The following is a 24,940-nucleotide window of genomic DNA, read 5'->3' on the forward strand; positions in this document are numbered from 1 at the left end:
GGGTTTGTAGGGCACTGTCCGGCAGGCGAAGGGTTAAAGCCTGGTGGCAGCGGGGCCGTATTATGCAAGCTGTGAAGCAAAAGGAAGTGCATTACAAACTGCTGAGCTCAGAGGGCTGGCGCGCCGCCAAGCCTTAGCTTTTTCTTCTCTACAGCTGAGGGCTTTCTAAGCTTCCCACTAGTGGGCTGGACCTACTGTTCAGGAATTCTCTCTCTCTCTCTCTCTCTCTCTCTCTCTCTCTCTCTCTCTCTCTCTCTCTCTCTCTCTCTCTCGCTCTCTCGCTCTCTCTCGCTCTCTCTCTCTCTCTTGCTCTCACTCTCGCTTGCTCGCTCTCTCTCTCTCTCTCTCTCTCTCTTGCTCTCACTCTCGCTTGCTCTCTCTCTTTCTCTCGCTCTCTCTCTTGCTCTCACTCTCGCTTGCTCTCTCTCTTTCTCTCGCTCTCTTTCTTTCTCTCTCTCTCTCTTTTGCTTGTTCAACCTCTTGTGCTCTTTCTCTTTGTCATTCTTTCACTCCCCCTCTGTCTCTAGTGCTCTCTCTCTCTTTCCCTCCCTCTTCTTGCTCTGTCACACAGTCAACACACACACACATACACACACACACAAACAACCATCCCTCCCGTTTCTCATTCTTGCTCACCCCCTCCCTGTGGTTGCCATGACGTCAGCAAGTCAGGCAGTTCAGCCTCGGGCCAGTCATGGTCGCGGCCGGGCCATACAGGGGAGTGTCTTTAGCTCGCTAGGAGGTGTGTGTGGGCGTGTGTGTGTGTGTGTGTGTGTGTGTGTGTGTGTGTGTGTGTGTGTGTGTGTGTGTTTGTAGCAGTGAGGATGCCTGTTAAACTATAGTGAGAAAGGGGAGGAGGTGTTTGCTCTGCATGTGCGCGTTTGTGTTTGTGTGTATGTGCGTGTGTGTGTGTGTGTGTGTGTGTGTTTGTGCGTGTGTGTGTGTGTGTGTTTGTGCGCGTGCACACGCACGTGTGTGAGCCAGCCAGCGGTTTAATGGGTGTGGACGTCTGCCAGTCCGTGCGGCATGTCCCATGTGGCTGCAGTTTCAGCTGACTGAGAGGCAAGCAGAGGCGGGGCTGCCTCAGAGTAGGCGAGGCCCACATTCTCTGCCCAAATCCCCCCTACACACACACTCGCTCTCTGCTCAAATCCCGCCCTACACACACACACACACACACACACACACACACACATATATATACACACACACACACCAGTCCCTTCTCCCCTGCTCTATGCTCCATGTGTTTCTACTCTGGGTTTACCGTCAGCCAGTCTGACTGGGGATTCCTTTGAGTCCTAAACAGTCAGCCCCCCATTTTGGACACATTAAAACACAGGGGGATGTTGAAGAATGTATGACTGTGTGTGTGTGTGTGTGTACATCAGAGACAGACAGAGAGAGAAACAAAGTTTTTTGATGTAGGACTTACATGTCTGGGTCTTATTTCATCTGACTGGTTTCGTTCACACTTTTGCCATTGGTGTGACACAAAATCTGCCACTCTTGGCACCTGTATGCCCTGTGAAGTTGACTTTCGGTGTGTGTGGGTGTGTGTATGACAGGGCGAGGGTGTGTGTGTGTGTGTGTGTGTGTGTGTGTGTGTGTGTGTGTGTGCTGCAGCTCTAACCGTTTTTCTATTTTTAAAGCAATGAGAGAACTGATCGTGGCCTGCTCTGCTGTCATCCCTCCTCCCCCCTCAGGGGGAGGGATGGAGTGCAGCTGGGTTCGCCATGAGCGCTGATCCCATAACACACAGGGGTGGTATCACTTAGTCACCCCGCGCAGCTCGCCAGGCGAGCCAGCCAACCGACCGACCGGCAGCGCGGGCTAACGCGTTAAAAATAGTCGTGTACTTAATTCCAGCTATGATGGCTTTCACTTCGCTAAAGCTGGGCTTGTGATTTCATTTCTTTAAAAAAAAAAAATAGTTAGCTATTCGTTTTGTTTTAAAGCACTGGCTTTCTGGTGGTGGCATTTGGTCCCGTGTCCTCTTCTGTTCTAAAGCGGTGTCTACTCCGCAGCCGGTCCTGGTCGTGGCCGTTTCCTGTGGGTGAGCTGGGAGTTCACCTCGGCCACGGGGGCAAAGGCCCAGTCCAGGGCCTGCGGTTCCTCGTGAAAGGACCGCACACGGAGAGAGAGAGGGGGTCCCACTTCAGCCCTCAGCCAATCACAGGCTCTCTCATCAACCAGAAGTGACCAATGGTAGCTTTAGAGTTCAACCCTACTGTCGCTACATCGGCCTGTTTTAGCGCAAGTAATTCCAGAGGATCGTGAGAGAGCATCTCAGAGCCATGGGAAAATGGTGGGGATGAATTTGGACCCTGAGGTGAATTGAGGGAGTGAATTGAAGCAGCAGGGTTGTGATGTCTTCATTGACGAGCCACTGCACATAGAGCAGATCATTCCAGTTATAGATGATGCAATATTTCCACTGAGGAGATTGTAGCATTACTTTTGTTGTGGGCCTAATATGTTGATGTTCTTAATTGTCAGTCTTTCCTGTTTGTGTGCTTTGTTCTTGTTCTTGTTTTCATGTTAGTGCAACCTTCACAAGAGAGAGGCGGGAGAAAAAAAAGAGAAAAGAAGGCAGCAAAGATGTCTGATGTGCATCGACACGTCTATACTTCGTTGAGCGTTTTCATTTTTAATTATGTTGACATGTTTCTCCGTGGCTGGTGTTGCTGCTGAAGTGGCGACGAGCACGTAGGGCCATGTGTGAGCAGGCGAAGAGCTTCCATCTGGCCTCCTCTGTATCCGTATGGGTGGTCTGAAGAGGCCAGCAAGCTGCTTCATGCTGGTTTTTGAGGGCTCTCAGTTGAGGGGAGTGATCAGGATTGGTCTTTTTTTTCAAGGGGAGGCCTGCAATGTTCAGAATGCGCTGTAAATGCCCCACTGCAGAAATATTGTTCCTGAGTACAGAAAGGCAGGCAAGCATTCGCCATTCACCCCCCAGGAGATACAGTAAACAACGCTTGACGTCAGGCTCACAATGAGTAGTTCTTAGGTCAAATGGAACACTAAAATAGAACAATGAGTAGTTCTTAGCATGGTCGAATGGAACGCCAAAATAGAACAAGGAGGTTGGAATTAAGGGAGTATCAAGCTTGTTTCTATCCATGTATCCCTCCTGTCATTACAACAGCAAATAGAAGCAGCAAGGGAGAGAAGCACAGAGCGAGAGAGCCACTCTGCTGGTCAGTCGGCCCATCCAGCTCCTTCATGTCTGGGAGTGCCGTGGTAAACAAAGACCCTTGTGTGGCAGATGGTCCATCCACCAGTGAAGTGGAGCTGTGGGGGCTATATAGTCACTGGGGTGGAATGTGTGAGGAGTCGTTTATTTTTCCCCTTTCTTTCTCTTCTGTTTCTTTTTTCTCTCTCTCTCTCTCTCTCTCTCTCTCTCTCTTCTTCTCTCTCTCTCTCTCTCTCTCTCTCTCTCTCTCTCTCTCTCTCTCTCTCTCTCTCTCTCTCTCTCTCTCTCTCTCTCTCTCTCTCTTTTTATCCTGGTAGATTAAATCTGGCTGATTTGGTTGCTGCTGGAGCTGAGGAGTTATATGGCGCTAGGGAGTGCAGTCTATAAGAGGGTAAACATATGCGGAGGCCGAGCCGACCTATCAGAAGGCCCCATCATGGGCTCTCAGTGCAGCAGCCTAGCGCTGTGTAAACAGCCTGGTGTTTGTCTCGTGCTGTAATGGAAGACCCCTCCGTGTTTAATATAAGCAACATCAGGCAGTGCATTGTGGGTATATCTGTAAATACTGGCAACGCAATCTCTCTCTCTCTCTCTCTCTCTCTCTCTCTCTCTCTCTCTCTCTCTCTCTCTCTCTCTCTCTCTCTCCCCCCCCCCTCCCTCCCTCTCACAACCCCCCTCCCTGATATGAGGCTTCCTTATTTTAAATATCCCTTGAACCAAATGGGTCTGCCCACAATGTCTATTTCCCTCTTTCAAACCGCATAGAAAGGAGCCTTTCCACAGAACTGAAGTCAACAGGAAACTGCTGAGACTGTCTCATTGATATTTCCTATAGCGTCTTCACATTGGCACATAAAATCTAAAACAATGGGGTTTAATGTTCTTAGTTTTTGAGTCATGCTGTATGATGTCACACTTCAAAAGCACAAGATATTTTTTACATTCTTGTGAATCTACTGTGCTGTTTGAGAACAAGTAAGCTAGCCATCTTTGTTTTGAATATGATTACTTAAATAGATACTCAAAGGGGAAAATGTCTTTATAATCAGCAACTGAAGAGTGTTATTTTGGCCTTTATAATGATCTATAAGATGTACAGTGCATCTGGCAAAGAGATGGTCATTTCTGATTCAAAATGATTTTTCCATCCTCAAAGCACAGGAGGGGGTGGATGACTCCTGTGGCTACCTCTGCTAGCAGCTAGAACCGCTAATGTCTCTTGCAGCACATTTGCATTTAGCTAGTAGCATAAGGCCTAAACCTGTAGGACTCCTCCAACTTCCTTTAAACGGACCGTCTAGGCGACTGCTGGTCCTCTTGCGCCTGAGGAGCTCTGGTGTCTGTGTCCAGTGGGAGGGAGGGAGGGAGGAAGCCAGAGACGCGTGTGTCTGCAGTCCCCTCATCTCCAGTGGCCATTACCTCAGTGGTCTCAAATGACTGACCAGCCAGAGGATGTGTTAATTAAAAACACATTAATTAGTCTCATTCCCAGCCATTCCATTAACCTGGGCCTTGGCAAAGGCTTTCACAGCTGCAGCCTAGATGGGGTGTTGTGTGGGAGGGTTTCGACATGAAGCACAGATAGGCTGTCTCATGTAAGGGTGAGAATCACAGAGTAACTCACAATATGATACCATCACAGTATGTTGCCCATAGTAGCGATGACATCACAATACAGCAGATTCTGCAATGTTTGATACATTTCAAGACTACCATGTGCGATACATCACGATATCTGTGTCACTGAAGAAGGCAAAGGACAAAAACAGGAACAATGTGGCACTGTGGTGTCAGTTTCACAGAATTTGATCATTACAATGAAACAAAGTGGAACATAAAACATGGAGACACGGAAGGGAGGGATTCTCTCTGGAAAACCACAATGGAGGAAAATGTATCAACATCTGGTGTCGCGATAAAGATAATGTATTGCTAGCTGAAATAGCATGATCTATCACTGTGTTGATTTTTTTGTCTCGTGTGAGCGCTTCTATCTGAAAAAAGCCCAGAGTGCTACTGGCAGTGACGGCTACCAACACGTCGCTCTTAACAGGAGATGAGATCATGTGGAAAAGAAAGAAGCTTGTGGAAACAGCCGCTACCTCTCACTCCCATAGGAGATGCGTCCTGCAGGTTGTCATTGACCGTTAGATGGACTTTAATTCTACGGGTCACACACAAGTGTGTGTGTGTGTGTACAGTGTGTGTGTGTGTACAGTGTGTGTGTTGAATTCATGTGTGCCCTGCATGCCATGGTATGAGACGTTTGCACTGTCTTGTTGGAGATGTTTAAACAGCCCGACCACTGTTGATTCGTTGTGCCTGTGATGAATGAGAACTTCTCGGCCGTTGATTCGTTAGGCCTGTGATGAATGGGGGAAAATGGTCCGCGGCATTTGCTTATATTGGCCCCTAAGTCTACACTTTAGTTTTATTACTCTCTCTCTCTCTCTCTCTCTCTCTCTCTCTCTCTCTCTCTCTCTCTCTTTTCCACCGAGAGCATTTCTGAGAAAATTATTTTGCTTATAAGACTCACTACAGGGTTCATTGCACTAGTATTTAATCGCCAGATAGATAAACAGAATCAAGCGAGTCGGCACCTGGAGACCGTATGCATAATTACGTGTACCGACCAAACTGCAGTCAGAAATTCCTCTGGTGTATGAGTCGGCAGTGGTGGTCCATGTTAATAAACGACAACCTCCTCTGTGGATGGCATGTAGTCAGTGCAGTGCTATGCAATTCACATGGGGGAATCCACTCTTGAGCTAACAGTTTGATGTTAAATAAAAGATTTGACTTTATACTTCACAGATGGTAAAAGTTGAGCTGTAAAGTGAAGCAGGCGTTACTTATAGACCTCAGGCAGCAGGGAGAATAAGCTGCGGAATGGGTCAGTTATTGGAAATGTGTTTGGCTGAGGGAGGGCGGTGGGTTTGGCAGGGCACGACCACTCTGAGCCTGGCGCAGACACTTGAGAAGAATGTGTGTCTCATAGAGAGAGAGAGAGAGAGAGAGAGAGAGAGAGAGAGAGAGAGAGAGAGAGAAAAAAAATGAGCTATCTCTGAAAAGCCATGTAAGGAGTGAGTAGCCTAAATAATGTCATTTGTTTTTGAGGCCGGCTACATTCCTTCACTGCAGCATTGGGGGTGAGCTTAACTGGAATAGAAAAGATAGAAGCCCTTAGCAACAACAGGTTTAACAGACCACCTACACACTGGTGCAGATATAATTCAGTGGATTACGGGTCAGGACGAAAAGGCCAAAATACCCAAAGGGTCTTTGTGTGTCTGTGTTGAGGATGTGGTGTGTGGTTGCTTTTGTTTGAAGACATACTATTAGGATGTTTTTTTTTTGTGTGTGTGTGTGTGTTTGTTTGCATTGTGTGGTTTGGTTTGGTTTGGTGTGCCCATGCCTGCTGGCATGTTTTTGTTGTTTGTGGTCATATGTGTGAATTTGTCTAGCCGTTCCTAAAAGTGTGCGTTCATATCCTCGAGTATGCGTATGACAAATGTGTACAGCTGGGGTGGGTCCATTGTATGTAAATGACACAAGGTTTGAGACTATTGTATGGTTGTAGACAATAACTTGTATGTTAATGTTGGATGCATTTCAATGATGCATTGATGTGGCCCCAGCCGTGGCAAAACTGGCTGGGGCACCTGCACCGTACACCGGCGACCCGGGTTCAATTCCCGCCCCGTGGTCCTTTCCGGATCCCACCCCTACTCTCTCTCCCACTCACTTCCTGTCATTCTCCACTATCCTGTCGCATTAAAGCCCCCTCTCTCTGCCTCTAAAAAAAAAAAAAAAAAAAAAAAAAAAGGCATAAAAGCCCCAAAAATGATGCATTGGTGTGTAAGTGTCAGCTACGGAGTTGGTAAACGAGTGTTTAACTTCTGTCTCTGTCTTTCTCTCTCTCTCACAGGCTTTCATCTCAGTGGTACAGTCACAGAGCCGGCGACGCCGTCAGAACCCGGAGGTTGTATGCAGCGTGGCCATCAGCTTCGACCGCTGCAAGATCACCTCGGTGACGTGCGGCTGCGGCAACAAGGACATCTTCTACTGCGCGCACGTGGTGGCACTCTCGCTCTACCGCGTACGGCGGCCCGAGCAGGTCAAGCTGCACCTGCCCATCTCGGAGACGCTCTTCCAGATGAACCGCGACCAGCTGCAGAAGTTCGTGCAGTACCTCATCACTGTGCACCACACCGAGGTGCTGCCTACCGCCCAGAAACTCGCCGACGAGATCCTCTCACAGAACTCCGAGATCAACCAAGTACACGGTGAGAGAGACTCATGCCAAGAAGCCTGTGTTTACACAACACATTTTGCTTTTAACACACATTTCAGCAGCAAGGCATCAGCATGAACCACCTACACACACACACACACACACACACACACACACACACAAACACTATTTGTAAAAGCAGGTAGGATTTCTTAATAGTATTGTTTGTAGCTAGCATGTGATGTTGTAAACAGGAAGTGATGTAACAACTGCTGATCAGGTGTTGATTAGGTTAGCATGCCCTGGGCCAGTAGTCTGGTGGTGATGAACCAGTTGAGTACTACTTCACTGGGATGTGCCCGGGATGGAGCATAGAGCAGATCTGAGCCGACGGGCAAGAGTTCCACTCCTTTTTTATCATGTGTGGAGCTCAGTGAAGGATTATGTTTCACTTTGGGGAGGGTGTGAGTGTGTGTGTGTGTGTGTGTGTGTGTGTATGGGATCACTCTTGATTGTGTGAGTGTGTGTTTGTGGGACCACTCTTGATTTTGTGTTTGTTGTGTTTGTGTGTGTGTGTATGTGTATGTGACAGAAATACCATTCAAGAGTGTGTGTGTGTGTGTGTGTGTGTGTGAGTGAACATGATTGTATGAGTGTGTGTGTGAGTGAACATGATTGTATGATTGTGTGTGTGTGTGTGTGAACATGATTGTGTGTGTGTGTGTATGCATGGGACCACTTTTGATGTGTGTGTGTGTGTATGCATGGGACCACTTTTGATTGTGTGTGTTTGTGTGTGAGAGATACCATTCAAGAGAGTGTGTTTGAGGAGAGGGTTCATGTGGGGTCTCGCTGAAGCCAGTGCTCCAGTTCTGGCACAAACAGCGGCAGAAAAACGTGTCGTGAGAGGAAGGGAAAAGGGCTTGTTTGATCGGATTTCAGGAAGCTTCTTGATAATGAGCAGTAATCGGCTTACTGATCGCCATTAGTTTGTGATTTGGGCTTTGTTCCTTGTAATAAAGAATGCTGTAATGCAAACAAATCTCCGAAGTAAATCTCACATTGAATATTAGCAGCTGTGTTTTTGTTTTGTTTTCTATTGCTTTCTGGTTATGATCTGGAGTAACTGGCGATTCTCACAAACAGGAATTGGCATGAAGCATGGTTTTGATGATCATTTCTATTGTTTATTTTATTTGTTTATTTACAGGTAGGGCAGTAATTTGCTCACATATGAATTAAATGTATCTGTTTATAAATTCCTTAAATGTACACTTCTGGTAAGGGATATGTGTGTGTGTGTCTACGTCTACATGTACTGTATGTATGTATGTATGTATGTATGTATGTATGTATGTATGTATAGAGTTTTACATAATGAAGTGTGTATGTGTGTGTCTGTGGATGTGTGTGTAGAGTTTTACATAATGAAGTGTGTATGTGTGTGTCTGTGGATGTGTGTGTAGAGTTTTACATAATGAAGTGTGGATGTGTGTGTAGAGTTTTACATAATGAAGTGTGTATGTGTGTGTCTGTGGATGTCTGTATAGAGTTTTACATGCTGATGTGTGTATATTTACATGTGTGTGTGTCTGTGGATGTGTGTATAGAGTTTTACATGCTGACGTGTGTATGTGTGTGTCTGTGGATGTGTGTATAGAGTTTTACATGCTGGTGTGTGTGTCTGTGGATGTGTGTATAGAGTTTTACATGCTGGATGTGTGTGTGTGTGTTTGTGGATGTCTGTATAGAGTTTTACATGCTGACGTGTGTGTGTGTGTGTCTGTGGATGTGTGTATAGAGTTTTACATGCTGACGTGTGTGTGTGTGTGTGTGTGTGTGTGTGTGTGTCTGTGGATGTGTGTATAGAGTTTTACATGCGGACGTGTGTGTGTGTGTGTCTGTGGATGTGTGTATAGAGTTTTACATGCTGACGTGTGTGTGTGTGTGTGTGTCTGTGGATGTGTGTATAGAGTTTTACATGCTGACGTGTGTGTGTGTGTGTGTGTGTGTGTGTGTGTGTGTGTGTGTGTGTGTGTGTGTGTGTGTGTGTGTGTGTGTGTGTGTGTGTGTGTGTGTGTGTGTGTGTGTGTGTGTGTGTGTGTGTGTGTGCGTGTGTGTGTATGTGTGTCTGTGGATGTGTGTATAGAGTTTTACATGCTGACGTGTGTGTGCTCCGTGCTTCCCCAGGCGCCCCAGACCCCACAGCGGGGGCCAGCGTGGACGACGAGAACTGCTGGCACCTGGACGAGGAGCAGGTCCAGGAGCAGGTCAAGCTCTTCCTGTCCCAGGGCGGCTACCACGGCTCGGGCAAACAGCTCAACCTGCTCTTCTCCAAGGTAGGACAGCACAGCACAGCACAGCCTAACCCAGTACAAGGAAGGGAAGGGAAGGGACTCCTCCCCCGGCCCCAGCTGTGATGAAGCGGCCTCGATGGCCGCTTTACTGGCCCTGTTTTTGCCCCATTTAACATGTTGGAGATTAATGTTGTGTAGGTTGTGTTGTAAATGATGTATTGCATATGTAGTACTGTGATACAAAGAGTAAATGTAGAACTGTGTGTGTGTGTGTGTGTCAGTGTGTCAGCACCAGGTGTGTATGTGTACAGTATGGTTGTGTGCATGCGTGCCCATGTCTGTGTGTGTATTATCTATTTATTTATGTATTTTATTTATTTATTTAATTGGGGCAGTAAACGGTATTGAACATTTTTGTAAATATTTCTTTGTATGTACTATACATGTTTACGTGTGTGTGTGTGTGTGTGTTTTCCGTGTGTTTTCTGTGTCAGGTGCGTGAGATGTTGAAGATGCGTGACTCTAACGGGGCACGGATGCTCACGCTCATCACGGAGCAGTTCATGGCCGACCCACGACTGGCTCTCTGGAGGCAACAGGGCACCAGCATGACCGACAAGTACCGCCAGCTCTGGGACGAGCTCGGTGAGACCACACACACACACACACACACACACACACACACACACACAGACAAATGTACTGCCAGGTCTAGCACGAGCTCGTTGAGACTGCACACACACACACACACACACACTCACTCACAAGTACCGCCAGCTCTGGGAAGAGCTCAGCAAAACACGTCATACACACACATGCACACATATACTGCACCTGCACCTTACAACTATGGTAACTTAAGGAGCATGCTTGGAGAGACACCACAAACACACACACACACACACATACACAAATGCACCTTCATTATGTGCATTGTAACTTCCAAGTTCTCCTTCCACGCCTGTTTCCCTACCGCTTGTTGATCATCCTGACAGTGCGTCTTCACCTCCAAGCATGCACACATTACACTAGATTGGTCACTAACTGTGGGACAAAGCCAGTGTGTTAGGGCCTACATGGTGTCTGTATCTAAATAGTGTGTGTTTGTGTGTGTGTGTTTGTTTTGCATGTTTTCAGCTTAGGCTGTAACTCTTAGCTCAGGGGTGTGTGTGTGTGTGTTTTGCATGTTTTCAGCTTAGGCTGTAACTCTTAGCTCAGGGTGTGTGTGTTGAAATCACCCGTTCCTCCAAGGACATCCATTTAGGATACACGGCTGTTTCCAGATTGCACATTCACAACATTTGGTGCTGATCAATATTGCATACTCTGTTCCATCGAGGGACTCCAGGGCTCTCAGTGAAGCGAGGTTACCTCAGTCTCTGCAGCTGTGCTCAGAAAAGAGGCCGCTGCTTTGAAGCCACCATTAAGATAACGTGATGACGTACAAAAAAAAAACGCCAACTCCGTTACATAGTACAGACTGAGAGGATTTTTTTTCTCTCAGTTTATTTTTCACAGAGAAAATGTGTCACTAAAAACCCACTTGACTTGGGTCAAGTGGGTTTTTTCCGTCCGCACCTATCCGCGCCAGCGAGCGGAACGAAAATTGGCGAATTTGTACGGACGATGCATAATGGCTTTAATTGTGGCTGGCTCGCCCGCTGCCCGCCGACTGCCAACGCTCTCAGAGAGCCTCTGATGGTTCGTCCGATTGGCCCTGGCACTGGACACGGGTGGGCATGGCAACACACGACTCTGAGGGTCTCCCTGAGCGAGAACGAGAGCGAGCCTGGCGCCCAAGCGATCTGTTCATTAGAGTGTCCTCGACAGGCCGTGCTCAGAAGGGGGGGGGGCTGCCCGTTGCCGGCTTCGAATCTGAGGAGGCTTGGGGAGAGAGGGTGCCAGGGTACAGGCGGATAAGAGGAGGGCAGGGATGTTGGACTCAGACAGTATCAGATGAGGTGTGTGTGTGTGTGTGTGTGTGTGGTGTGGCTAACCTGGTTGAGTGCCACCATGAGGCTCAACTTGCATTCGTACGGCCAAGAGTGGTTGGCAGAGGAGGCATGTTTGAGTTTGAGGAAAGAGAGTGTGTGTGTGTGTGTGTGTGTCCAGACGCCTAGGACTGGCATCCACATGCAAGGGTAACCTGAGTGTGGGGCCACGCTGGGTTTGTTTGTGTTTCAGGCCCCAACATGTTGTGAGCGCAGGGCAAGCTGCTCCAGTATGGCCCCTCTCAGGTAGTCATGTTCTTACCTGGGGAGAGCTCACATTCTCTCTTGTTTCTCTTTCTTTCTTTCTTTCTTTCTTTCTTTCTTTCTTTCTTTCTTTCTTTCACTCCATTTTTACGTCTCTGTTTCATCCACACACACACACACACACACACACACACACACACACACACACACACACACACACACAGGTAGTAGACAAGAGAGCCCTGACTTCATTAAAAACATAGACGAGAAGTGCGGGGGTTGAAAACATCCTTTCTGTCTTTTTGTCATTCTCTCTCTCTTTCTACCTCTCTCTCTCTCTCTCTCTCTCTCTCTCTCTCTCTCTCTCTCTCTCTCTCTCTCTCTCTCTCTCTCTCTCTCTCTGTCTCTGTCTCTCCTGCTCTCTATCTAGAAGATGAATCATTAGGCTTGTCAGCTCCTCCAAGCCCCTCCGTAATTGTAGGCCTTCGTTATAAAGACCACCCCCCACTCACACATACACACACTCACACTCACACACACACAATCACATACACACACACTGAACTGACAGGTCCGATAATGCTAAGACTGTTTCATTAAATCCCGGACACTTAATCTGACACCCACGGTCAGGTGGGCTCAGCAGAGACACGCTGGCCAAGCATTGGGCAGCCCTGCTGACGAGCCAGGGGGGAGAGATCAATGCTGCCCATCTCTCTCTATCTTTCCCTCTATCTCTCTTTCTCTATTTCTCTCTCTCTCTCTCTCTCTCTCTCTCTCTCTCTCTCTCTCTTTCTTTCTTTCTTTCTCTTCTTTCTTTCTTTCTTTCTTTCTCTCTCTCTCTCTTTCTCTATTTCTCTCTCTCTCTCTTTCTCTCTCTCTCTTTCTTTCTCTCTCTCTCTCTCTCTCTCTCTCTCTCTCTCTCTCTCTCTCTCTCTCTCTCTCTCTCTCTCTTTCTTTTCTCTCTCTCTCTCTCTTTCTCTATTTTCTCTCTCTCTCTCTCTCTACATCTATCTCTCTTTGTCTTTCTCTCACATTCTCACACACACACACACACACTTAATTTTCACCCCTCCTCTCATGCCTTCTATCTCCTCTCTCTCTTTCTTTGTTTAATGAAGATTGGAGTGTTTTGCATCAGGCTGGACTCTTTTGTGATGTGCTGGAATTGTGTTGGCGCGGTGAGGTGGTTGCGGCTGATTGCAATTCTGGTAGAGCAAGGTGATTGGATGCCAAGTCAGTCTGTGGAAATTGCGCAAGACAATTTTGACTGAATGTGTGCCTGTGTGGGTTAGTGGGAGAATTATGTCATCATAGGCGTTTTGCTGATTTGCATTGTCAATGAGATCTAGCATCTAGAGTAACAGCTCTGTGAGGTTGCAGCTTCTTCCTCCTGTGTTTTGATGCAGAAACCTAAAGGCCATTTAGTTGATTTGGGTGAAATTATCCTATTAGCCTCAGCTCCTGTTGTATTCCGAGCCTTTATGAGCCTTCATGTATTGGTGGTTAGTTGTGGAGGGCTTGGCTGGTCTAGATCTGCTGCTGATGCATTGTGGGAAGCAGGAGCTTTGTGGGGCCTTGGCGGTTGACTCTGCTGGTCACATCACCCAGCGAAGAGGAGATGAAGGATGAAGGTTTAAATTAGAACCATGAAGAGAGAGCAAGGGAGAGATGAGGCAGAGAAATGGAGGGGAGGGGGGGGCTCTGTGTTCATTTGTGTGTACGTGTACATTTATTTATTTGTGTGTGTGTGCTAGATGTGTTTATTTATTTATTTATTTGTTTATTTGTTTGTTTGTTTGTTTGTTTGTTTGTGTGTGTGTGTGTTAGGGTAAATGAGAATGTGCACGTGTCTGCTTTTATTTGTGTTTGTGGGGAGAGAGAGAAGAGAGAGAAAGAGTGTGTGTGTGTGTGTGTGTGTGTGTGAAAGTTGAGAGAGAGCGAGAGAATGAGAGCATGTGTCTGCTTGTGTGGTTTAATTCATTCTGCATCCCCCAATATTGTTTTAATTAATGTTGCGGGCAGACTGTCAGCTGGCTAGCTCCCTGGTTGGTAGGCAGGGGGTGGGCTTTTCCCGGCAAACGGCGAACCTTCTTGGCCTTCTCATCCTTCTCATCTCATGGCCGTGCGTTGGTGGAGGAGCTGGTGAAATAGGCCAGACACAGAGTCCCCCCCACCACCGGTGTGGTGTTGTGTTGGAGACGGAGCCCACCTCTCGCGTCTGTGCTGACGCTCCACTGACTGGGTCCTGTGTGTGTGTGTGTGTGTGTGAGAGAGTGTGTGCATGAGGTTTATTAACATGGCAGATGAGCTCTTCCCTCCTCCCTAACCCGCCCAGCCCAGCCCCCTCTCTCTGCCCTGATTGGCCGGTTTGAGTCATGTGATCGTGATGGACGCACGCCGGGAGATGTGGTTCCCGTCTGTCAGGCTGACAGCTCATGCTGAGCAGGGAGGATGGCGGGATGGAGGGGGGTGATGAGGCGTTACACACGCATGTGGGGGTAGGGATGCTCAGGTGTGTGTGTGTGTGTGTGTGTGTGTGTGTGTGTGTGTGTGTGTGGGATGCTCAGGTGTGTGTGTGTGTGTGTGTAAAGTGATGCTGGCATGTCAGAATAAAAAGCTGTGTTTGTTGTTAGATTAAGCCATGTTTATTTTTGCAGCTGTCCGTCTTCTCCCTTTGTTTAGGGATTTCTGCATGCACTTTCATTATTGTGTGTGTGTGTGTGAATACCAGTGAATTGTTTGGTGCTGTGTCGAGATGGCGAGTGTTGTAGAGTGTGTGTGTGTGTGTGTGTGTGTGTGTGTGTGTACGGTGCTGTTCCTGTGTTGGCAGTGTGTAGCAGCTCATTGTGCTGCTGTGCCCCATGTAGAATAGCATCCTGGCTAATACATCCATTTCCCGCTCTTCCCTTTTCCTCTTAAATGCTACTCTCCTTTCATCCTAGTCTGTGCTGATCCTTCTCTCCTTTCTCCTCTCCTCCCCCTCTCCTCTTCTCTTCTCTCTGTCTCCCCTCTGCTCCTCTTCTCTCCTGTCTGCTGTCCTTGATGCCCAAACAAAGGCGCGGAGGCTAACGCGGCTCTCTCCCTCTCCTCTCTCTCCTCCCCTCCCCCCTCTTCTTCCCTCATCCTTTCTTCTGCCATGCTTCCTCTGCCTCCCCTCATCACACTCCACTCCTCTTTACGCTCTTGTTCTTTCTCTCTGTCTCATTTCTCTTTCTCTCTGGCTCCCTCTGTCTCTCTCTCTCTCTTCTTTTGCTCTGCTGCTTTTTTCTGCTTGTCATTCTAGTTTTTACCATGTGATTTTTTTTTTTCCTCCTGCTCTTTCTGTTCTCTCTTTTCTCTCTATCCCTCTCTATCCCCTTTTCCATTTACATTTTACATTTAACATATAACTGTTTCTCTCTGCACCCCCCCCCTCTCTCTTTCTCCTGCTCTCTCCCTCCTTCTTTCTCCCACCCTCTCCCCCTCTCTCTTTCTCCTGCCCCCCCTCTCTCTTTCTCCTGCTCTCTCCCCTCTCTCTCTCTCTCTCTCTCTCCGTGCTGGGTGGGTGGGTGTTGTTTGTAATCTCTGTGTGCTCTCATACAGTCAGAGCACTGAGGCGATTTAAATAAGCCCTGAGAAGCCACAAACATCCCAGTGTACACAAACAGGGACACGTGTGTGTGTGTGTGAGAGAGAGAGTGTGTATGTATGTGTGTACACACAAAGACACCACAACAGCATAGCATGATGTCTTCCCAAACTCACACACACACACAAAGACCCCACAACAGCATGATGTCTTTTGAAACACAAGCACACACAAACAAAGACGGAGAGGGACATAAAGCCACCATACAACAGCCTGCAATCCCACACACACACACACACACACACACACACACACACACACACCAGCCTGCAAGCACACACAAGCACACACAACAGCCTGCAAGCACACACTATGTTAGGGTATATTGAATATCCTACTAATACACACATGCGCACACACACACACACACACACACACACACACACACACACACACACGCATACACACACACAAATAAATGTGATCTATATCTTTGTTCTTTGCTTCTGGGTCAATACCAGACTTCCAGCTGGTTCTTTGATAATCTCTGAATTTGACCTCAAACAAATATATTATGTGAATTTATTTGACTGTATGCATTTGGTAAATTAAACTTGGTGTTTTGCCAGTTCATTAAAATGATGTAGCAGTTTCTCACACACCGCTGGGTCCTTAAATTAAGAGCTGTACTGCATTGGCCCCTGTTCAGCTTGTGGACTGATTTAGTCGGCTGACAAAAGAAACACTTACTTTCATCTCGCAGAAGCAACATGGCCCTCCCCTGTTAGTTAGGAATGCACTGGGATTTTTAAGACTTCTACATTGTGCTTTCTGTGTGTATTCACTTAGTAAAAATCCCCTTATCCAAAGGATATAATAATAATAATAATAATAATAATAATAATAATAATAATAATAAGCTTTATTTGTATAGCACCTTTCATAAACAGAATGCACAATTGAACAATTTCCTACAAGCTCTTCGTTTTCCTACAAATTCCTCTTCGTTGCTTCGGATGAACCCACTTCTATTAAAGCATCTGTATAAAGCTTCTTATTCAAAACATATTGGAAGCCCCTTATCTAAAGCCTATATGTGAAGCCCCAAAGAATGTATACAAAAGCCATTATTTAAGCATGTACGAAGGCCCTTACATAAAGCATATGAAGTCCCTTATTTAAAAGCATGGATATGAAGGGCCTTATTGAGTTGTGAAGGTAGACAGGGTTCTTCAGGGAGTCATCTGACCTGCTCGCTTTCTGTCTCTCTAATTAATCTGTTTACTAAAGTGTCCTCGGCGCTTGCCGTGAGGCCTCCGTAGGATGCTGTAGGGGCCAGGGTGCCTGTGTGTCTCAATCAGGAAACCCAAGATTAGTCCCATGCCCAAAACCAGTCAAGACAAAGTTAGACATCAAACCACATATTAACCACGGAGCTCTGCATTAGGAGATTTCCTCTTTATTACATTATTGTAATTGTGTGTGTGTGTGTGTCCTCGCATTACTATAGGACTGCTGCTCCGATTTAACTCCGATTTTCATGCCAGATAGAGGGTCACCACCATATTACCCCATATACCCCCCTACATCATCCTCTGGATCCAGATCAGCATCTGCTCCTGTTTAATGTTATATCTGTGCATCATTGTTATTTGCATACCTATTACCCGATCTGACCCTGATCCCTAACCCAGAGCCCTGTCCTTTACCCCAGCAATTGGGAAGACTGACACCCACTGACAGAAGATTAGAAAGCAGTGGCTATAGAGACATCAATTAAATTCAATTCAATTCAATTCAAAAAGCTTTATTGACATGACCATTCAAAAAGAAAATGTTGCCAAAGCATATACAGTTTCTTTCTTTCTTTCTTTCTTTCTCTCCCTCCCTCTTGCTTTCTCTCTCTCTCTCTCTCTCTCTCTCCATGTATTTTATGGGTATTGATTGATATAATGTTGTGTAGTTGTTTCTTTGCATTGCACTGTAATAAAGTACATGTATAATTGAACAGGTGCGTTGTGGATGTGCATCGTGCTGAACCCCCACTGTAAGGCGGAGCAGAAGGCCGGCTGGCTCCGGCAGCTCAAGAAGTGGAACAGCGTGGACGTGTGTCCCTGGGAGGACGGTAACCACGGCAACGAGCTGCCCAATTTAACCAACGCCTTGCCTCAGGGCGCCCACGGGAACCAAGGTGAGTTTCGGTGGGCACCAGAGGACAAAGAAAAAGGAAGGGAGAAAAAAAAGAGAGATGTTGCATCTCTTAATCAACTTTTCCATTTCCTTATGACCTCTTATGACACCTTATGACCTGTTCTGTACCCTGAAGGGGAGCTCAAGAATAGGCTCAGTAGCACAGCCCAGTCCTGCTGCATTTACATTTCCTTATGTCGCAGACACCTCTGTGTAAAGCAGCTAACAGTATGGCATTAAGCTAACATTATGGCATTATGCTAACATTATGGCATTAAGCTAACATTATGGCATTATGCTAACATTATGGCATTGAGCTAACATTATGGCATTGAGCTAACATTATGGCATTAGGATGTGCTGCTATGGAAAGTAAACACTACTTCATTGCTCACTTAGCTTTGTGTTGCTCTGCTGGTTCAAGTTCACCTGCTATTCTCTCTGCATTGACCATAAGCAATGTTGATATTAGTTGATTTATTTAAAACATGTCTGTAAATCATATAGTATTGTATAGCATAGGCATAACATGGCATAGCTCCATTAGTTACATTTGTGAGGTGTGTGTGTGTGTGTGTGTCTCTCTCAGTCACAGTGTATAGGGCAGGATTAAGGAACCCAGAGGCTTTTACAGACTGAGCATAGGACAGCCCTGTGCTATTCTCTTGATGTCTGACCTTATGCTTCTACACCCCTCTCTTCCCTCATCCTCCCCTCTTTCTATCTCTCTGTTCCTCTCCTCCCTCTATTCTCTCTCTTCCTGACTTCCCCTCCTCCATTCATGTCCCTGTTGTCCTCCTACTCCCTCACCTCCTTTCATCCCTCTCTCACTCTTTCTCTACCTTTTTTCTCTCTCTCTCTCTCTCCACCCTTTCTCCCACCTTTTCTCCATCTCCCTTTCTCCATTCCCCTGCTTTCTCTTACACATGCTTTCTTCTCCCTCTTTTTCACAATGGATTTCTTTCTTTCTGTCTCCCTACTACTCTCTCTCTCTCTCTCTCTCTCTCTCTCTCTCTCTCTCTCTCTCTCTCTCTCTCTCTCTCGCTCTTCCCCTCTGGTCTCTCTCTTTTCTTTTCTTCCCTCCCCCCAGACCCGATTATTACGGACGGTGTTCTGTGAGGCGTGTGACCTCCACTGGCAGGACAGCCACCTGCAGCACATCATCAGCGAGGACCTCTACACCAACTACTGTTACCATGACAACACTGACAGCTCGCTCTTCGACACCCGCGGCTGGCCCCTGTGGCACGGTGAGAGAGAGAGAGAGAGAGAGACACCACAGCAGCTCTCCACGGACTGCCAAGCACTGTGTCTGTCTTGTCTGTCTGTCTCTGTCTGTTTGTCTGATTCACTGCTCTGCACTGTGTGTCTGTCTGTCTGTTTGTCTGTCTGTCTATCTATCTATCTTTCTGTCTGTCTGTCTCAATCACTGCTCTGCACTGTGTCTGTCTGTCTGTCTGTTTCTCTGTCTCACTGCTCTGCACTGTCTGTCTGTTTGTCTGTCTTGTATTTTCTCATCTGTCTGTCTCTCTTGTGTTGTGTTTATTGTGTATCCAGTGTGATGTTCCATCCATAATCTGCATTTTGTCTGTCTGTCCTGCTGTCGGTGTGTGTTTGTTTGTTGTGTGCGTCTGTCTATCCTGCCGTGTTTGTCTGTGTGTCTGTCGGTTGTGTGCCTCTGCCTGCTGTCTTCATCTACCCATCCGTCTGTCTGTGCCTGGATCTGCTATAACTGTCTACATTGTTTATCAGTCTGTTTCACTGTCTGTTCTGCATCTGTCTATCTACTGGCCTATTCTGCACTCCACACCATACACACATAGCCAGCATCATCTTCAGCCAGAATAGACCCTTTCAAGAGAGTTCCATTATCAGCATCATAGTTGGCCCCACAAGGCTTCCTTTTTAACATTCCATATGTTCTGTTAATGTAGAGGAATTAGATTGGGGCCCAAATAGAACATTCAAGCATTGTTTTTGTTTTTATTGTTGAAAGGGTCCATAGACAAGGCTATTACTTAGGTCTCTATTATTACTAAGGTCGTTAGTAATAGTCTAAATTATGTAATGTGGGCCCAGATGATGGTGGGGGTCTACAGACTGACCTCTCAGTCTCCACTGGGAAGGAAGAGTCACCCAAGGATGTCTTGTGGGCTGGAGTCTGGTCCAGCAGCCAGTTGCACCAGTAAGGTTCGATCATACGCTTGTAGAGTGTAAAGTTCATCTTATCCTAATGTTTTGAGTAGCCGGTTTCAAATTAGCGCTGTTCTAAATTTCAGTTGCACCACCATAACTTCAGTTGCACACCTTAACTTTTCTCTGATTGTCTAACACTCTGTAAAGCATCATGAGACATGTGTAATGTTTTGCCGCTCTATAAGTACAATTAAAAATTGAAATTAACTTGAGCCACCATAACGGAACTTACCTAGTAGTGAGTAAATTGACCCGGGATCAAATTAGTGTCACAATTTAATGACCTTCAACTGGCTGCAGTTGTCCAGTGCGATCCATCTGGAGGTGTCCACCTGGTCTGAGCCTGCTGTCTGTGGGCCTGTCCTCTCTGCTGCTTTATCTCTCAGTCTTATTCTCCCTGCCCCCGATGTGTGTGTGTGTGTGTGTGTGTGTGTGTGTGTTTGTTTTATCAATGTCTAAGTTCTTTCACAAGACGGCGTCAGCTGATTTGGTGTGTGTGTGTGTTTGTGGGTGCATGTTTCCTTGCGAGTTTGCGTGTGTGTAGGAGCTGGGAGTGTGTGTATGTGGGTGTGTGTATTTTATTTTGTGAATAGATATTTGTGTATTGTAACATTTGTTTGTGCATGTAGGGGTGGGGAATTTGTCTGTATTTGGGTTTGTGTATTTTAGTGTGTGTTGTAACACATTTGTTTGTCCCTGTTCTGTAGAGCACGTTCCGACGGCGTGTGCACGGGTGGATGCTCTCCGTTCCCACGGCTACCCTCGAGAGGCACTGCGGCTGGCCATCGCCATTGTCAACACGCTACGGAGACAACAACAGAAACAGCTGGAGCTCTTCAGAAACCACAAAAAAGGTGTGAAAATGCAACACACGGATACACACACACACACACACACACACGTACACAAATGCATGCATACACACGCGCACACATATACGCACATACTCTCACACACACACCTACACAGAACTGCATGCATACACACACACACATGCACACATATACAGACATGCACAAACACACACACACATGCACAAACACACACACACACACACAAATTTCCACACACATATACCCAAAAAAATGCAAGCTGTATAACCCACCATCATAACGTTTTTGAATTGAATTGAATCTTGCCACTTCACACTCACAGACTTTAGTGTGCAGCACTAAAAATGCTGCACAAACACACTGCTGTGGTGTGTAGACTGTGACCACATACACACTCACCTGGACACACACACACACACACACACACCATTCTGTGACAAAACCTGAGAAGTGCGGTGTGACCTTCTCCATATAAAACCACAAGAGAAACAAAAAGTAAAAGTGCAGCTGCAGAGCTCCCCTTCTACACACAATCAGTGATTTTAAACACACACACACACACACACGCACTGATTTCTAGTCAGTCTCGTTTTTTTTAAGTTACTCCCCATTCGAGCATTTGTGCTAAAACATTACGCTGGTATCTATGAGTGCTGGAACTGTCTGCATAATTAACCTACACCCTCGATTTGGACGCAGTTAGTGGAATCTCGGCTCAGGCCCCAGTGTGAGTAATACCCTTTGTGCGGCGGCAGCCACTCTCCGCTGCAGCTAAATGTCCTCTCTTGGCCTATATAGTCCAGCCAGATGCATTTAAATGCTAATGAGTACCTGTAAAGGGAGAGGTGCCCACGCATAATTCACATTCAAATAAGGCGCCTGCGCAGGCGAGTTGGCCACCGCTGCACATGAATGCAATGTGAAGACTAGACCGAACTAAGCCACAGGTGTTGAATAGAGCAATCAGGAGTGGAGCGGGGGCAGGAGCGGACCTGGCCCTGATGTGGCCCTGATCTGGCTCTTATGTGGCCTAGCTTTGGCCCTGCTGCAGTCTTGATGTGGCTCAGTGCTAGTCTACATGTGACTCACATGTGGCCCAGATATGGCACTGATCTTTACATTTACATTTATTCATTTAGCAGATGCTTTTATCGAAAGCAACTTATGAAAATGAGGAATGTTCAAGCTACAATGCGGAGGAGAGCTTACGTAGCAATTCATATTTTATATAACATCAAGCAATACTATTACCAGAGGATGAGTGTGCGGAAGTTTTAAGTTTGTCTCATTGACTTTCATGCACACAGCAGTCAACCTGTCTGATTTATGGGAGTGACATACAACACTGCAGTCATGTTGTCGTAGCACACACACACACACACACACACACTGTAGCAGACAGGAAGCGAGGTGTGTCCATCCTGTTGGGTCCTAGAGAGAGAGAGAGAGAGAGAGAGAGAGAGATAGGAATCCAGCTGCAACCACATCCCTCCACAGGTAGCTTATGAGGGATGGAGCCACGATCTGCCATCTCAGAGCCAGCGTCTGTTGCCACTGGCTACTGTGAGCGTTGCACTAGCTGCGTCTGCTGCTGCTAGCCACTGTGAGCGTTGCACCACCTTCACTAGAGTCTAGTATTACTAGCCTGTGCTTCAGGCTAGTAGGGATAGCAAGCTAATTTACATTTGTTGTGTGTATGTTATCGTTCTTGCGCTGTTCTTGTTCAAATATGAAGCCTCATTTGTAATGTGTGGCTGTGATTGAGGCTGTGATTTGTTGTGTGGGTATGGTATTACCTATTTTACGATTGGTTATTATGCATGCTAGTCTTATATTGGAGAGTAATAACTTCTAACCTATCTGTCTGTGGAGCCATATGGATACTATGTCTGCTGTGATTGTGTGAGTGTGTAACCTGTGCTGTGATTGGTTCCTCAGACCTGCTCCATAAAGGGATCACGTCCATCACCAATCCTGAGGGGTGGGTGGGGCACCCCCTGGACCCCATCGGAACGCTCTTCAGCACCCTCATGGAGACCGGCCGGGAGGACGACGGGGACGTCTCCGGTATGAGCATATGTCCACTACACACACACACACACACACACACACACACACACACACAGATATGAGCATATGTCCACACACATACACATACACACACACACACACACACACAGATATGAGCATATGTCCACACACACACACACACACACACACACACACACACACACAGATATGAGCATATGTCCACACACACATACACACACATACACACACACACAGGTATGAGCATATGTCCCCACACACACATACACAGGTATGAGCATATGTCCCCACACACACACACACACACACACACACACACACACACACACACACACACACACACATATGAGCATATGTCCACACACACAATAATACACACACACACACACACAGGTATGAACATATGTCCACATACATACACACACACACACACACAGGTATGAGCATATGTCCACACACACAGGTATGAGCATATGTCCACACACACACACACACACAGATATGAGCATATGTCCACACATACACATTACCATTACAGGTATGAGCATATGTCCACACATTGGTTAATATATTAATAACATTACACGAGATGAGCATATGTCCACACACACACACATACATACACATACACACACAATATTACAGGTATGAGCATGGTGTCCACATACGTTATTGCCATTAATATCACAGGTATGAGCATATGTCCACACATATACATACACACACACACACACACACACACACACACAACACACAGGTATGAGTATATGTCCACACACATACACACACACACACAGATATGAGCATATGTCCACACACACACACACACACACACATTTACAGATAAGGAGCATATGTCCACACACACAATAATAACAGTCATCAATAACACAATAATACATACACATACACACACAGGTATGAGCATATGTCCACACATACACACACACAGATATGAGCATATGTCCACACACACACACAGATATGAGCATATGTCCCCACACACACACACACACACAGGTATGAGCATATGTCCACACACACACATACATACACATACACACACACACACAGATATGAGCATATGTCCACACACACACACACACAGGTATGAGCATATGTCACACACACACACATACACACACACACACACACACACACACACACACACAGGTATGAGTATATGTCACACACACACACACACACAGGTATGAGCATATGTCACACACATACACATACACACACACACAGATATGAGCATATGTCACACACACACACACACACACACACACACACACAGATATGAGCATATGTCCACACACATACACATACACACACACACACACACACAGATATGAGCATATGTCCACACACACACACAGATATGAGCATATGTCCACACACACACACATACACATACACACAGGTATGAGCATATGTCCCCACACACACACATACACATACACAGGTATGAGCATATGTCCACACACACACACACACACACACACACACACACAGGTATGAGCATATGTCACACACACACACATACACAGGTATGAGCATATGTCCACACACACACACACACACACACACACACACACACAGATATGAGCATATGTCACACACACACACACACACAGGTATGAGCATATCACACACACACACACAGGTATGAGCATATGTCCACACACACACACACACACACACACACACACACACACACACACACACACACACACACACACAGATATGAGCATATGTCACACACACACAGGTATGAGCATATGTCCCACACACACACACACACACACACACACACACACACACATACATACATACACACACACACAGGTATGAGCATATGTCCACACACACACACATTACACACACACACACAGGTATGAGCATATCACACACACACACACACACACACACACACACACACACACACACACACACACACACACACACACACACACAGGTATGAGCATATCACACACACACACACAGGTATGAGCATATGTCCACACACACACACACACTCACAGGTATAAGCATATGTCCACACACACACACACACACACACACACACACACAGGTATGAGCATATGTCACACACACACACACACACACACACACACACACACACACACAGATATGAGCATATGTCCACACACAC

The 24,940-nt window shown here is 46.5% G+C and overlaps 1 protein-coding gene across 1 annotated transcript in view; it reads left to right on the forward strand.

The window, feature by feature from the left end:
- Nucleotides 1-24,940, forward strand: part of zswim6 (zinc finger, SWIM-type containing 6) — a 58,500-nt gene that overhangs the window by 19,738 nt on the left and 13,822 nt on the right. Inside the window, 10 exon segments of the mRNA XM_048258707.1 lie at nt 7,125-7,168; nt 7,170-7,482; nt 9,621-9,769; nt 10,222-10,372; nt 17,505-17,694; nt 17,850-17,853; nt 18,324-18,353; nt 18,804-18,933; nt 20,587-20,733; nt 22,651-22,779. Coding sequence (XP_048114664.1) covers nt 7,125-7,168; nt 7,170-7,482; nt 9,621-9,769; nt 10,222-10,372; nt 17,505-17,694; nt 17,850-17,853; nt 18,324-18,353; nt 18,804-18,933; nt 20,587-20,733; nt 22,651-22,779 — 1,287 coding nt within the window.

This window comes from Alosa alosa, chromosome 12, assembly GCF_017589495.1.
Source record: "Alosa alosa isolate M-15738 ecotype Scorff River chromosome 12, AALO_Geno_1.1, whole genome shotgun sequence".
In the NCBI taxonomy this organism is placed as follows: domain Eukaryota; kingdom Metazoa; phylum Chordata; class Actinopteri; order Clupeiformes; family Clupeidae; genus Alosa; species Alosa alosa.